Source organism: Saccostrea cucullata, unplaced genomic scaffold, assembly GCF_032062105.1.
Source record: "Saccostrea cucullata isolate Sc308-1 unplaced genomic scaffold, CSIRO_AGI_Scuc_v1 ctg1497, whole genome shotgun sequence".
Taxonomy (NCBI): domain Eukaryota; kingdom Metazoa; phylum Mollusca; class Bivalvia; order Ostreida; family Ostreidae; genus Saccostrea; species Saccostrea cuccullata.
This window is the reverse complement of record NW_026927516.1, coordinates 127903-145541: the sequence shown is the minus strand read 5'-3', so window position 1 is coordinate 145541 and position 17639 is coordinate 127903. Positions and strand designations below refer to the sequence as shown.

The 17639-nt window shown below is 33.6% G+C and overlaps 1 protein-coding gene across 1 annotated transcript in view; it reads left to right on the top strand.

The window, feature by feature from the left end:
- LOC134274695 (transient receptor potential cation channel subfamily M member 5-like) overlaps positions 1-16349 on the top strand; it is a 28236-nt gene extending 11887 nt beyond the window's left edge. The window contains exons 3-4 of the mRNA XM_062756947.1: positions 7893-8052; positions 16157-16349. Of these exons, the coding sequence (XP_062612931.1) occupies positions 7893-8052; positions 16157-16349 (353 nt within the window). The remainder of the gene's footprint in view (positions 1-7892; positions 8053-16156) is intronic.
- Positions 16350-17639: the final 1290 nt, after the last annotated feature.

The window sequence follows — 17639 nt, the reverse complement described above, 5'->3', positions numbered from 1 at the left end:
GGAAAGCTGAAACTTATGTGGAAGCATTCCGGGGTAGTGTAGATTCTAGATATTAAAATCATGAAAAGGGAGGGGATGGGGCACGATAGGTATAGCAAGAGGGGAAATTTGGAAAAGAACCCAAGTCAATCAGGTGAGCGATGTGGCCCAATATAGTAAACTAGTTGTTTTTTTTATAGCCATCTATTGTAAATCAAAATTCCCAAGTTTTCATTAAAGTAAATAAAAATTTCACTAGTTAAGGGGGCCGACTATAGTTTTATTGTGTGAAAACTACAATAGCAAAACTCTTCATTTTTATACCATATATAATTTACATTAACTTCAGTGTACATGTAAAGTTTGGGGGAAATCTACCGTCCAGGTATTTTTGAGGGACCGTTTCAAAATACTGGTAAAGATTTACTATAGGATTATATAGGAAAATGCCAATTTTTAGCACTTTAAAGCAAAATATACAAATACTACAATAGACATTTTGTTCAAACTATAATATTTTATGTGTAATACTATATTATACAATATATGGAAGAAAAACAAAATTCTACCGTCTTGTTACCTGAGGGGGCATCTCAATATGCAAAAAAATTAGCAAATTTTACTATTTTTATAGAGTATTACAAAATATGACGTACACAATGGATTCACATAAAAACATTTTAAAATATTAGAGATATTCTCAAATTTCTATGTTTTAAATTTCAAGAGCGTATGTTCATTACTTTTTCTTTAACAATATTTTTATTACTCCTTTCTTCAAGAGCTACAGATTATCATAACGTCAAAAACACACTGCAACGACGTCAACCTACCTATCAATTGCAAAATCGGTTAAAAAATCAGTTATATCAAATTGTAATTACATTTTTATGCCTATAATTTCTTAATTTTGTTTGATTTTAATAATTAAGCGAAAAAAATTCTTTAAATCAGTGAATAAGCTTCATATTACTATGATGCGCGAAATATTGCGCAATGGAAACTATAGTCGGCCTCCTTAATCAAGTTCCAAAGTTTTCAAAGAGTTTTTACTGCAGTAAATCAAAGATGTATTTTGATGTAAAGTTTTCATTATAGTTGCAAAGTTTTTACTATAGGTTATCAAAACCGTCGCAGTATTTTATGAAATATTTTAAAATAGATTATCAATTTATTTTAATTTTTAGTTTTTAAGGGTGGGGTGAGGTTTAGTGGCAACCTTGGCCAGTATGATACCAACGATTTTAAAAATATGTTTTCTACATCAGTGCATTTAATTTTAATTCTATTTTTTATGTAATCTAATTCATTGATGCCTTTTATATACAAAGGGAGTCTTCCTTGATTTTCCTCTGGATGTATTTAAGAGAAAATGAGTTTTATTTATTTTCTATCAGTTAAATAAATTTCTCTAAGAAATATGTCGATTGATCAAACCAAGTTTTTTATGGTTATTATGTGAGCTTAAAAATATACGATAGGTTAAGACAAAATTTGTTGTGCTAGATATGTTAAAGCGTTTGGAAAATTATCTTGAAACTTTTTTTTTAAACTTTTAAAAAATCAGTGTAAATTATATTTTAATTCCTGGCAAGTTTTTAAAGGTTGATATGCTTGTTAAAAGTAATGCTCAGTCACATGAGAACATAAGTTGTGTGTGTGTGTGGAGGACCCTTAAATGGTAAAAATACTGTAGATTCCTAAATTAATTATCGCATAATTTCGCGATAAGAATCACTTGCCAAATAGAATTATTCGCCGTATATTGATGCTGCTAAAACCCATGTTAATTCTTTTGATCAACTGTTTATTTGCGAATAATTATTCTCTCGATTTGTGGGTAAAGAGTCATTTTGTGATAAGTTCTTGCGAAAATAAGGAATCTACAGTAAACAATATAATTTTTAAAACGATAGCTTTCAAGAACTTTAAGATTTTCTCAGAGCTGTGGATTGTCCTCGCCTTTTGCGCCTCCATTCTTACTTTTTGTTATTTTACGCAAGTTAGAGACAGCAGAGTCGATCTAAATTAGTTAAATTCTTTACAAATGTTAATAGTTTGTAAATATTTGCCAAAACTTTTAAGCTCACTTGAGCCTTTGGCTCAAGTGAGCTTTTCTTATCAAAATTTGTCCGTTGTCTGTTGTCAACGTTGTTGGCCTTGTAAACTTTTTACATTTTCATCTTCTTCTCAATAACCACTGGGCCAATTCAAATCAAACTTGCCACAAAGTGTAAGGGGATTCATGTTACATCAAATGATGGGCTAGACCCTCTTCCAAGTGAGATAATTAAGAATTAGGGATAAATTTATGCTATCATTTGAAAATCTTCCTTCCAAGAAACAGAGGGCCAGGAAAGATGAAACTCATGTGAAAGCATCCTCGTGTAGTGTAGGTTTAGGTTTGTTAAAATCGTGATCCCCGGTGGTAGGGTTGGGCCATAGTGGGGGTACCAAAGATTAACATAGGAATACATTCGGAAAATCTTTTTCTAAGGAACCACTGTAGCAGGAAAGATTCAACTCATGTAGATGCATCCTTTGGTAGTGAAGATTCAAGTTTGTTCAAATCATGACACGTGAGAATAGGGTAGGGCAACAATAAGGTATTAACACGCATTCTCTGTAATCACCAACAATAGGGCTTGGAAACGACATGTCTCGAATTTTGATGAAATTTTCACCATAGGCGTGTCTTAGTACAAAACTAGTAAATATGGTGTCGGAAGTTCCACATGTGCACTCGGGTGCCATGGAGACGGATCCGTTGAATTCGGCAATTGACCACGAAAAAATCTGTAGACAATTCAGTGTGTAAATAATGGATCCGTCTCCATGGCAACCAAGTGCACATGTGGAACTTCCGACACCATATTTACTAGTTTTGTACCAAGACACACATAGACATATATAGGAAACATCTTTCAAAATCTTCTCAAGTATCGGAAAGACAGATAAAACTCATGTGGAAGCTGCATCCTCATGTAGTGTAGATGTGTCTGTTCATATCAAGACACCCAGGGTAAGGTGGGTCCACAATGGGTGTATCAAATTTTAACATAGGAATACATAGGAAAAATCTTTTTCTCAAAGACAGCAAAAAAACTTTTTCTAACAAACAGCAAACCCCGTGGGGATCCGGGTTAGAATAGGTTCTCATTACCCCCTTGCTTGTCGTAAAAGGCGAGTAAATGGGGCGGTCCTTCGGATGAGACCGTATAAACCGAGGCCCCGTGTCACAGCAGGTGTGGCACGATAAAGATCCCTCCCTACTCAAAGGCCGTAAGTGCCGAGCATAGGCCTAAATTTCCTGCCCTTCACCGGCAATGTTGACGTCTCAATATCAGTGAAATATTCTGGAGAGGGACGTTAAACAGCAGAGCTCCAGATAAGGTGCGTATTTGCAGAAATACGCATTAAATTTTACAAAATACCCATTGAAAATGAAAATAGAGCGTACAATTACGCATTAGCAATCATAGATACGCATTACACCACAAAAGTACTGCGTACAACAAGTTGAAGAATACAGGTACGACTTACTTAATGATACGAATTGAGGTTAACTCAGTGTTTGATTTTTCTCAAACGGAAGTACACATTTAAAGCCTTTTAGTGACCAGGAATATTCTAATAATGACGACGACAATCTCCATTAAATTCGAGAGGAAGAATCAAAGATATAGATTAAAATCAATTTTTATGTAGAAAGACTATGCACTAGGCATAACTTTTATTTATTATGGGTTCATAGCCAATTTTTTATCTCTCTCAACTTGCCACATTAACGAAGATTCTTTCAGTTTACTGTTGATACGATATCTTAAATGAAGAAAAAGTTATCTGTCTCTCTGACTCTATGGCACAGTGTATTTTGACCTACTATAAAATCTTCTTTGTCAAAAAAGAATGCTTTCCAATCTCAGCAAAAATTTTTGTTGGTATGTACAAAATTTATTTAAATAAATGCAGGAACTGAGCTTTGAAGTTTTTTCCCTCTTCAAAAACTCATACTTCGATTACAAGATCAAAATAAAGATCTAAACATTTCTATATAAACAAAATACCCTTTAATCTTTTTGCTGAAAATAAAAATCTGCATTGATTTGAAAATCAGGGAGTAAATACACTTTGGGGTAAAAAATTATCTGGAGCTCTGAAACAGTATACAATCAAGCAAGCAAAGCAGTCATTGGTCATATTTTTATGGCAGCATCATCTAAAAGTGTAGATTAAAGTTTATTTAGGTCATGACTAGCTTTGGTAAGGGGGATAAAGTGGGATCAAATTTTATCTTAGGAATACATAGGAAAAACCTTTTTTCAAGAATATAAAAACCATTATTGATCATAGTCACAATGGATATGAAAGCATCCTCTGGTAGTTGAAATTTGTTCAATCATGATCCTTGGAGCTAGTGGGGGTCATTATGTGTGATCAAAGTATGATTTCATAGAAAATAATCTTCTTCATGAAAACAGAAAAATTGTGATTGGTCATAGTTATATGAAAGCATCCTCGAGTAGTGTAGATTCAAGTTAGTTCAAAGTATGATCCGTAGGAGTGGAATGGGGTATCAGAGTTTTACATAGGAATACATTTAAACATGAGGCCCATGCGCCACATCGCTCACCTGAGTGATGCAGTTCTTTACCAGATCCCCCCTTTTGCTATACCTATCACGCTCCACTACCCCCTGCCCTTTTATGATTTTAAACTGTAGAATCTACAGGATGTTTCCACGTAAGTTTCAGCTTTCCAGGCCCAGTGGTTCTTGAGAAGAAGATTTTTAAAGATTTGTTCTATATATTTCTATGTAAAAATTGGATCCCCTATTGTGGACCCGCCCTGCTCCCAGGGGGTCATAAATTTAAAAATTTAATATTTACGCTACCCAAGGATGCCTTCACATAAGTTTCAGCTTTCCTGACCCAGTGGTTCTTTAGAAGAAGATTTTTAAAGATTTGTTCTATATATTTCTATGTAAAACCTGGATTCCCTATTGTTGCCCCGCCCTACCCCCGGGGGTCATGATTTTTACAATTTAATATATACATTACCCAAGGATGCTTCCACATAACTTTCAGCTTTTCTGGCCCAGTGGTTCTTGAGAAGATTTTTAAAGATTTATTCTATATATTTCTATGGAAAACTTGGAATCCCAATTGTGGCCCCGCCCTACCCCCGGGGGTCATGATTTTAACAATTTAATATCTACACTACCCAAGAATGCTTCCACAGAAGTTCAAGCTTTCTTGGCCCAGTGGCTCTTGAGAAGAAGATTTTTTAGTGACCCCACCCTATCTTTGTCTTTTCTTGATTATCTCCCCTGGTAAGGGGACTTGGCCCTTCATTTTAACAATTTAAACTCCCCTTTACCCAAGGATGTTTTGAACCAAGGTTGGTTAAAATTGGCCCATTGGTTCTTGAGAGGAAGTCGAAAATGTGAAAAGTTTACAGACGGACGGACGGACAGACAGACGGCGGGACGACGGACAAAATGTGATCAGAAAAGCTCACTTGAGCCTTCGGCTCAGGTGAGCTAAAAATCGTTAAAATTCTTTACAAAGCCATGATTGATCAACAGTTTAAAAGCATCATTAAAGTGGATCATAACTATAAACAACAAAAACATTATGTTTCATAAGCGAAAAAGCATTCTTAGGAAGTGGAGATTTAAGATTGTTCAAATACCCTTAGCCCTTCCTTCCTCGAATCTACTTTCATACTATATGTAAACCTTTCAATACTGAACTGATTTTTGGGAGTTGAACTATGTGCAATCTCCCATGGTCATCACGTATTTAACATGCGCAGTAATCTGTGTTGATTATATAGAGCCGAAAGCGAGGCTACTGTGTCGGCTGATTTACTCCGATGATATTCAACAGAAAACATGCATAAACATCCGCCACAAATAGTTCATGTCATTTTCTCCTGAATTGATCTAATTTTCGTAATTTGAAATGTAAGTAAATGTAATAATGATAAAGTAATCTTATTTTGAATATTTTATTTCGTTCAAAGTAAAACTAAATTATAAAGAACCTCAAAAGTTTTTCGTAATGGAACTCATTTTTTTGTGTGGCGTCATACACTGAAAAAGATACGATCGACAACTCTACATACTAACGGCAAGCGGTAAATCTAGTCGTCCCGACGCCCGACGGTCCCGGATTTTTAGCAATTTTTTTTTACCGGTGCACAGAATTTATTCAAACTTTTCATGAACATTTTCTTGGTTTAAATGAATTCATTAATGCATAAAAACTTTAGGAAACGTGTATTTATTACTAAATCAGCACTATCACCTGCCAAAAGCGGTGAATTTAGTACTCCTTTATAAATGTTGAAACCAAAAAACGGACACAGATGTTTTCGTAAAATCATTTCGTAAAAACAACAAAATGAAGTTTTTTTTTTAATAAAAGGAAAACCTCATTTACATACCAGATAACTCGTACGCACACAAACTCTCACATATAACACTGTTTTTATGTTTGTTCATTAAATATTTGTTTTAAACTTGGTATTGCTTTTTCCTTCACAATATTGAAAAAGATTAAGTTCTGACGTACTCCATGTATAATGTTCGTGTAATTGAAATACATTTATATTCACAGAGAAGTTTTATATAACAAACCTGTTAGCTCTTAAAAGGATGCTGTGTTAAAATCCACATATTATCAACATTGATATTATTCCTGCGAAACTGAAATTTTCATAACACATGGGTAAAGGTGCCAAGAAAAAATATCTTACAAATTTCAAGACTGTGAGCAGTGAATTATATAAATGATCAACCGCCTCAAATATGAATATAATGGCAGTGTCCATGTTTTGCAATGGGAAACCCAAAATATGTGTAGGATGGAAAAGTAATAGAAGGTGCACAACGGCAATATGTAATAAAGATTCTATGAAAATTTCGTTCAGTGGTGTCAGAGGAGTTGCGAATAAGAGATGGGTATACCTAAAGCGTTACAAACAGATAGACGGAAATCCAGATTAATAAATACCCTCCCCTTTTCAAGCAGGGGGTATAAAAAAGGACTAATGTAGGCAGGCAACAATATGGCCCCTGCATTTTTTTTTGCTATTCAATGTCTCTAAATGTCTTTCTCGAGATTTTTGCAACTCAAAAAATCTGAAACAGTTGTCTGTATTTGAAATAATAATATTGTTCACTCACTTAACCTCCCGATCAAAGATTTTATTTAACATCACGTTCACCTCCCATGAGTGCTTTCAGTACTTTGTTTTTTTTGCTTTTACCTAGCTACTGTAATTTGTTAGGTTAGTGATTGGCCCCTGGGCCTCTTGTTTAATATAAATTTACCTTATTTTTTTTAACAATCACATTAACAAGTACACAATTTAAGCGATTTTTTTGTTAATTAACACATAGGCGTATCTTAGCCGTTTTAAACTCTACTTACAGAAGGGCAGAATATTTTTGTACGATTTGAACGGTCTGTCTGTTCCTTTGCCTGTAAACAATTTTTCAAAATGTCATTTCTCCTGCAGTTTATCCTGCTTTCACCAAGATACATAATTTTTTATGTCGTTTGTTGATTTCGGTGAACGGTATTGCCATTGTTAAAAAATTGAATTTTCTTTGAAATATTTTCAAAATACAACATTGAAAATGAGGCAATTGACACAGCAGCATTGTCAAAAGGAATTCCACAACCATATGCATATATAGTTAATGGAATTTCGAACCTAGCTTGCACATGAGATTGCAATATAACTCGTATAGTTTGAGAAATTCAAAATTAGCAGCAGACATCATTTACAATTGAATATCGTTCGAAATAATTTTATTTTGAAACGTATCTTGTTTAACATAGACATGTTCTTGTATTCAAATAAGGTTTGTTAATGCATTGATTTTAAATATTTCATTTTAGTGAAACCACCTCATTGCACAACGAACAAGACTCTATACAAGAGTGGTGAAATGCCTCGGTGTGCCTCTGAATGGGGATTACATTTGGGACCATACATTAAAGCAATGTATGCTTTGATAACAATCGTCTTGCTTTTAAATCTTCTGATTGCAATGTACAGGTATGTGCAAAATTACTAGTAGAAAATCTAGCAAGTAAATAAATTGGAAACAAGAGGCCCACGGGCCTTATAGGTCACCTGAGTATCGTGTAACAACTTTCAAACAATTAAAATTGGTTCGTGTTTACCCCAGAGGCCATGAAATTCACAATTCACCTTTTTGAAAGAGGCACCATTACTTTTCATAATTATAAACCTAGCATGCTTACTCTATTTACTTAATACGCAGAGGTAGATCAGAGTAACAAAGAGAAAATGCACTTCCACTTTATAACCAGTTGTGCACCTCATCCCAGAGGAACCACTGACCCTGGGGGCACATATTTCAAAATTTTGCAAATTTTATCATAAAATTAATACTAAAGAGCAGACTTCAAAGCATTAATTTATTTTCAGACTATGTTACCCCAACCCCGACCCAGGTGGCATAAAAAATAACCATTTTGCTAGAGATATATATATATATACTTGGATCATTGGCATAAATCAAAGGAAAAGATTTTGAAAGAATTAATGCATTTTCACTATATAATCAATAGAGCCCCGCCCTATATCCAGAACCCCTGACCCTGGGGCCATAAAATTCACAATTTTGGAAGTTGCACTCTTGCTCATCATAACTATGTACTCAGTTAGTTTATTTAATACCCAGGGGCAGAGAAGAAGATTTTCAAAGAATAAATGCATTTCACTATATGATCAATAGAGTCCCACCCTAACACCAAAACCCCTGACCCTAGGGCCATAAAATTCATAATTTTGGAAGAGGCACTCTTTCTCAATATGACTATATACTTAATTAGTTTATTTAATACCCAGAAGCAGGGAAGATTTTCAAAGAATAATGCATTTTCACTTTATGATCAATAGAGCCCCGCCCTAACACCAGAACCCCTGACCCTGGGGCCATAAAATTCACAATTTTGGAAGAGGCACTCTTGCTCAACATAATTTAGTACTATGTACTTAATTAGTTTACTTAATACCCAAGAGAGGAGAAGAGGATTTTCAAAGAAATAATGCATTTTGACTAAATAATCTATAAAGCCACGCCCTAGCACAAGAACCCCTGACCCTGGGGCCATGAATTTCACAATTTTGGTAGAGGACTCAACGTTCATTACATTCATGCCAACAGTTTGCCTACTTGATGTCCAGGAGTAAAGAAGATTTTCAAAGATTGCAATAATTTTGGTGGTTTTGGCCCCAACCCTCAGGCCCCAGGGAGACGGGGACCATAAACTTCACAATTTTTGTGCCCCTTTACCCATAGATGCTGTATACCAAATTTGGTTGAAATTGGTTTAGTGGTTTTAGAGAAGAAGCTGAAAATGTTCAAATGATTACACACGACGGACGAAAACAGATAGCAATAGGTCACCTGAGTTTACTCAGATGACCTAAAAACAGTATAAATAATTATATGGATCAATGTCTATAAGATTTACCTTAAAATGAATTGCCTAATTCATCACAAAAAATTTTGAAAAACAACGTGTATATAAAGTTGGTATTTTTTTTTACATAAAATCAGACATATTCCAGACAAAATGCTAGTAGAGGTTTCTAGAATAACCAAACGGAGGCATGCGATGGGAATTGGATGTAGGCGAAAGCTGTCCACTTCTCTAAAGAGAATGATTTTAAATTCAATGCAGAAGTCAGTAAAATATTCAAAGTCGGCATGCTTTATAATTAAAGGTTAAATTATACTTGGGAAATTATTCATCCAGGACATTAGCGATTATTTTTATGATTTGTATCATAAAAAACAAAAGATTTTGATTGTATAGTATTACAACATATAAAGGTTTAAAAATCACCACTCTTTTCCTCTTGATTTTTTTCTAAACCTGACAAGTATGCAATTGATTTGGGAAGAAATAATTTGACTTATCTTTTCGATGTATTGTATGTTAGGAAGATCAATAATTGTTTTTTTATCGTTATATTTTCACCATTTCCTAACTTATTAAGTATATATATTCAAACAAAAACTAGAATTTTGAAAAGAAATCCTTCATTACAACTACTTTTTTAGAAACAAAACTCGTTTAGAATTTACTCATTTTATAAATTATAACATTTAAGCGTGTTTCTTCTTTTTTTTTTTTGTTTGTATTAATTTCAATGTTTCCTAATTTTTAGGTCACCTGAGTCATTCCGATGACCTATTGCTATCTGTTTTCGTCAATCACCGTGTGTCGTTCGTAAACATTTGACATTATTCAACTTCTCAGAAACTGCAATTTTGGCTCATAACATCTATGGGTGAAGGGGAACAAAATATTTGAATTTCATGGTCCTTCTCTCCATGGGGCCAGAAGGAAGAGGGGAAAACAAAAAAACGATTTGAAATCAATTTTTTTTCTTTACTCCTGGTCATCAAGCGATGAAACTGTTGGCATAATTGTAATAAGCATTAAGCCTTCTACCAAACGTCTGAAATTCAAGGCCCCTTGGTCAGAGTTTCTGATGCTTGCTATATGGAGGGGCTCTACTGATTATATAGTGAAAATGTTCTATATCCTAAAAAATCTTTTTCTCTGCTCCTAGATATTTAACCAATTAACCATGTACATAGTTATAATGAGGAATGACGACTCTTTCAGAATTATGAATAATAAGGCCCATTCGACAAGGGTCCAGGAAGAGTTCTGTTGATGATTATGTAAAAATCGATTCTCCAAAAATCTCCTCTGGTCAGGTTTTATGTCGATGATCTAGTAGTATAGTTATAATGAGCAAAGAGTTCTTCTTCAAGAATTGTTAATATCAAGGCCCCTGGGTTGAAGCTTCTGGTGTAAAGACAGGGCTCTATTGATTAGATACATGTATTTAAAATACGTTAACTCTTCTTGGTGTCAGGTCATTTCTCTCTAAATTTTTAGCTCTACTGGTCAGAGACCAGAAGAGCTTATGCGATAGTAATGCGTCCGTCGTCCGTCCGTTTCTCTGTCTGTCTGTCCGTCTGTCTGTAAACAATTTTTCAAAATGCTACTCCTCCTACAGTTTTGGTCCGATTTCAATATAACTTGGCACACAAGTAGACTACACTAAGATACATAATTTTATGCATCGGTTTTTGATTTCGATGAACGGTGTTGCCGTGGTTACTAAAAATAGAAATTTCTGTAAAATTCTTTCAAAATGCTACTCCTCCTACAGTTTTGGTCTGATTTCAATATAACTTGGCACAAAAGTAGACTACACTAAGATACATAATTCTGTGCATCGGTTTTTGATTTCGATGAACGGTGTTGCCTTGTTTACTAAAAATAGAAATTTCTTTGAAATTCTTTCAAAGTGCTACTCCTCCTACAGTTTTGGTCCAATTTCAATATTACTTGACACACAAGTAGACTACACTAATATACAAAATTTTGTGCATCAGTTTTTGATTTCGATAAACGATGTTGCCGTGGTTATTAAAAATAGAAATTTCTGTGAAATTCTTTCAAAATGCTACTCCTCCTACAGACTTGGTCCGATTTCAGTATAACTTGGCACACAAGTAGACTACACTAAGATACATAATTCTGTGCATCGGTTTTTGATTTCCATAAACGGTGTTGCCGTGGTTACTAAAAATAGAAATTTCTGTGAAATTCTTTCAAAATGCTACTCCTCCTACAGCTTCTGTCCAATTTCATTATAACTTGGCACACAAGTAGACTACACTAAGATACATAATTCTGTGCATCGGTTTTCGATTTCGATGAACGGTGTTGTCATGGTTACTAAAAATAGAAATTTGTTTGAAATTCTTTCAAAATGCTACGCCTCCTACAGATTTGGTCCGATTTCAGTATAACTTGGCACACAAGTAGACTACACTAAGATACATAATTCTGTGCATCGGTTTTTGATTTCGATACACGGTGTTGCCGTGGTCACTAAAAATAGAACTTTCTGTGAAATTCTTTCAAAATGCTACTCCTCCTACAGTTTTGGTCTGATTTTGATATAACTTGGCATACAAGTAGACTACATTAAGATACATAATTCTGTGCATCGGTTTTTGATTTCAATGAACAATGTTGCCATGGTTACTAAAAATAGAAATTTCTGTGAAATTCTTTCAAAATGCTACTCCTCCTGCAGTTTTGGTCTGTTTTCAGTATAACTTGGCACACAAGTAGACTATACTAAGATACATAATTCTGTGCATTGGTTTTTATTTTGATGAGTGGCAAGGATCATTTTTCTATTTATTGCTGATTTAAAGTCTCAAGTCCCAACTGCTACTTTTCTGTTCCTTTGTTTTAAGTATAAACCAGTAGAGCTACAGTCTCGACAGCGACTTCTGGTTTTCTCTCCTAGGTTATTTCTCTCTCCTACCATTTAACGGTAGGTCATTTCTCTCTCCTACCTGGGTCATTTTACCCCATTTTTAATCTGGTCTTATATAATTATTTACATATCCATTCTTGTGTTATTAACTTTTGTCTTGTAAAATAAATTAATTTTATCAATTTATGACCAATAAAATTCGAACGAGAGAATGTGTCGGAATTTTATTTACAGGGGAAAATTTTATATTTGATATTAATGAAAATAAATTGATACCATTGTCCAGCCCTTGCTTCGTGAAGGCCTCCTCTGTTAAGGGTAATAATTTTGAAAGAAAAATTTAAACTCAATTAAAATAAATTAATTTGTTAAAATAATTAATTTTTACCATAGCCGATGATGAAGTTTTGTCTATAATCTGAATATTATATAGATACTGATCAAACTCGAATCTTATACAAAAAAAATTTGCTTTTATTGATTGATTTTGTTTGGCGATACAAATACGTTGGAATAAAAAAATAAAACAGTTTTAAATTATAATATGTCAATTTTGATCTTAGGAGGAAAAAGGGAGAAAATACCCATGACATAAAATAATAGCTGCAGAACTGTAGCTTTCCGAAAAGAAATATATTGACAGACTGGTACAATACATTTTCTTTTTGGAAAATTACAGTTCTGCATCTAAAAATAGATAATTTTTAGAAAACAAAAGATACCTCAAAATACGGATATATTATGAAACCAGATACACAAGTAAAAGTCTGTAAATATTTACCAATATTTATTTTGAATAATTGTATATTATAAAATTATAAATAATAAGAACGCAAAGAAAATAATGACGTAAAATGCTATAAATATGAAAAAACTTTAAATGCAATATTTTCAAAGGATACAAGATTAACAAAGTAGCCAAACCACATGAATTAATGGGAATGAAACAACGGAAAATATATCTCTTAAAAATGAATTACAAGACATCGAAAAGGAACTTACTCGGTGTGGCAATAGACATCACCACAACTTCGCCGGAAATGGCTAGTAAATTTTAATATGTTTAAAGTACTAGTATATTACACCATTAAAACGATTCTTACATGCATATGTATGAATCTAATGTAAGAAAAACTATTTAAACCCACCTCCCTTTTTAATATAATGTAATCTGCTGTGTTTACCACAATATTTTATGAAATAGAGAATACATTATCAGGACTGTATAAAATATTGTTTAGGACTTGTAATCTTGATACTCTCAATAGATGTCAAATAATCTACTGTCTCTCAACGTTTACATATTCTTGGATTCAATTAAAAAAAATCATCTCATTTTTATACGTATTTTATCCATGGCGTTCAGTTTCCATTATTATACCAGAGATCATAAATTTTAAGTACAAACAAAAATATTCCAACTATAACACAAACTTGAACTAGCTTTTTGAAAAGGCAAAGACATATGACTAGATCTCATGTTAGCTAGAATGATCTTTCGACGTGTTCAATACTTCCGTTTTATTATCAAGGAGCCATTCATGAGGTCTTTTACATGTATGCACATTTACGCAAGATAAAATAATGTAGAAAAATGTTTGTAACAATCGGGACATTTTAAATTAAAAATCCATGCATCAGTACATTAATTTTACGTTCTTTCAATAAACATGTTAATGTTGGGGGGGGGGGTGAGGGCTGCCACTGTTGCACAGAGAAAACATGTAATTTGGGGAAAAAAAATGAAATATAAAAAATTAAAATTTACTTGATTGTGAAAATGCATACATTTAGGATTAGTCATCTTGCCTAAAAATTCGCTAGGAAGTATTACAGTACATGTAAATGAGTTTGTATTCAATGTAATAAAAAAGTAGGAACAAATTCTTATATATATAATAATCTGGCTGAACACATCTTTGTACAAGTTGACATTTTTTTTATCTAAAGACTAAAGGAGCTATTGTGTTGTCAATCTGTGAAATCGACAATTTACAGATAAACATATGCACCCAGTATGATGATAAAAAAAAACACCTTGTAGGGTACCATAAAACCGCAAGACAGCAATTACAAATTCTAACATTTATTTATTTATTCCTGATAAAGACCATAAACGACAGATGACAGGACAATAAACAAATTCACTTGAAGTCTAATTGATAATGAATTTAATTGTTAAAGAAAGAAGATTAAAATAAAATATTTCTATTATCGCATTAAAAGTTATTCTGTATTCCATTATTGCTGCAGAACTGTAGCTCTCCGATTTTTTATTTTTTTTTTTTTGGACAGACCGCACTGTCAATACATTTTTTTTCCAGAGAGCTACAGTTCTGCAGCTAATTTCATTAGAAAGAAAGTCAGTAAGTCTTAGAATAAATAATCATGTGCCTCTGTCCTTTTGAAAAGCTAATTCAAGATTGTATAAATTGATTAATTAATACAAAAAATTAATAGATAAAGGAATGAATTAAATTATAAAAGAATTCTAAAAAAATTATTCAAATAAATGAGTGAATGCATAAATGTTTAAATTATGAATAATATAAACAATAAATGTGTGAATTAATAAATAAATAAATAATACATGTTTTATTAAATAAATTAATAAATTAGATAAAATAAAATAAATAAAGTTAGCGTTAAATTCAGCATGGTAATTAACAAAACTTAATATAATTAAACTTATTACACTATAATTTTTGTGTTGGAGTGAAATGACCTAGGTTGTGGAGAGAAATGACCTGGGTAATGGAGGTAAATGACCCAGGAGAGAGATGACTTGGGCGGAAATGACGTAGGCGGAGCAGGTACTGTGGAGAAATGACCCGGATTCACTTTTCTAAATTTTTTTCTCTGTTCATGGGTATTAAAACATTGCTCTGACGTCATGCCTTTGTTCTTGCAGTCTAAAAATTTACCTGTAGCCGTCCGATAATAATAATTACCAGTCTGATAATATATTATCGAACGGCAATGATAACAAAATCGGACAGTATTAAAAATACAAAAACAAGAGTGAAATTAAGATTAAATATGTCCAGAAGCCCCTAATAAAATTGTTAAGAAAAAACTTCAGGGAAAGCAAACCATGGAAATGAAGTTGCTACAAAATAGCACATATAAGAAAAAAAGTCCGAGCTTAAACCTTCCACAACATTAATACTTTCCACTCTTTAAAAGAATTTTTGATACAGCACTTTGAATAAGCGAATTTAAATCCATTTCTAAATTAGTCTGCAAATCTTATTTTATGTTTGTTCCCCGATGGCCACACTTTTAAAACATGAGAATATTTCCATTATCTAAACTAAAACTTCAGGGTAAAAAAATCCGCATTTTTACTTTCCATGATGATGGTTATAATATCATCCAAAATTATATCAATATCAATGTCAATTTATGCACATCATGAATAAAAATGCCCCCCCCAAAAAAAAACAAAAAAAAAACCTTTCACCACTGGAACCCTGTCCTGCGAAACTAAACGACAGACATTGAATGAATGAAACAAGAGTTCACTTATTTTTTTCCTGTCACGGTAATGGATATATGCCAAATACTGTTCTATATGTAAAATTATCAGACTAGCTGTTTGAGGCCCGTTAGGGCCGAAAACTGTCTGATAATTTTACATATAGAATAGTATGAGGCATATATCTTACTTAAAGCATTGCCATTTCAATGTCCAAAAGTTACCTGGAGGAGTCCGATAATAACACAATGGGAATATAGGCATCCATTGTTTTCTACCCGTCTGATAAGTAGAAAAAAGAAATGAGACAGGAAAAATTAACAATCCTTTCAGTGAAATCAAAGCTAAAGCAGGATATGATTGTTACGAGGGCTTCATGCGTCGTCATCCACAACTTGCCATAAGAAAGCCTGAAGGCCTCTCAGCGGCACGAGAAATGATGTTAAGCAAGCACGTCGTGACATCCTACTTCCAATTGCTAGGAAATACAGTAAATAGGTTAAAGCTATTTGACAAAGGTTCTTAAATTTATAATGCTGATGAGAGTGAAATTAACATTGTGCACACACCAGGGAAAATCGTAGGGCTAAAAGGTATTCACAGCAAGACAAGTGGAGATCAAGGAGAAAATGCCACTGTATTTATCTGCGCCAGTGCATCAGGATTGTACATCTCTCCCATGATTATTTAAGGGACAGCGCTTAAAAAGAGTTTTGTTTCTAATGCCCCTCCTGACTCACTATTTGCTACCAGTAAGTCATCATTTGACGACAGAGAGCTTTTTGAGCACTGGTTTAAAAACCATTTCATTAAATATCTTCCTACGCATCGACCAGTCCTGCTGATTATGGATGGTCACTTTTCTCATATAAGCTTTGAAATACTGAAGCTGAGCTGGCCAAAGAAAATTACATTGATATTCTCTGTCTTCCCCCTCATAAAACCAGAGCTTCAACCTCTTGACAACTGCTTATTTAAATCACTGAAAACAAAGTATAATATTGCTTGCACGCAGTTCATAAGAGAAAACCGAGGTCGGATAATAATAATTTACGACTTCTGTTGACTGTTCACGATAGCCTATCACAAAGGCTGCAAAATAATGCCTACTGCTTCTAGTGCATTTCGTGCCACAGGAATTTTCCCATTTAATCATTCAGTGGTACCCGAAGAAGTATTTGGATCGTCTTTGGTTTCATAAATACCAAATCTGGGGGACGACCGTAAACCAAAAGAAAATACATGTAGATCATCTGAGCAGGAATCCACTGACATTGAAATTGATGCTGGTGCGCATGCAAGGCTGTCGTTTAGTTCTGTTTATCAAGAAGTTCCATGTGCATAAGGCGATGTTCTCTCTAGTCTTTTAGTGGTCCCTTCATTCGAAAAGGAGAAAAAATCAGCTACAAACAGAAAATATCGAAGAATCACATCAGCGCGATGTCTTGCAGCAGATGAAGTTATAAAGGAGATTTAAGACAAAGAAAACAAAAAGGAAAAAAGAGAATTGGAAAGGAAGCCCGTAAGAATTTACGAAAAATGAAGAGGAAAAACAAAAAAATGGGGAAATCAAAGTGGGAAACGTAAACAAGGAAACTGGGGAAGATTTCTGCAGCTACTGTCATGGATAATGAACACTATAATGACGAATCTGACGATGAAGACTGGCCAGTATTGTTAAGGCTTGAAAAAGGGGGCGGAACCTAGTTTATACGGGAAAAGTTTACTGTGACGTCACACAAAAATATCACTTTTATGTATTTCTCATAATACTTAAAAATGAAATAATTTGCAACGTTCAACTGTATCAGCATAA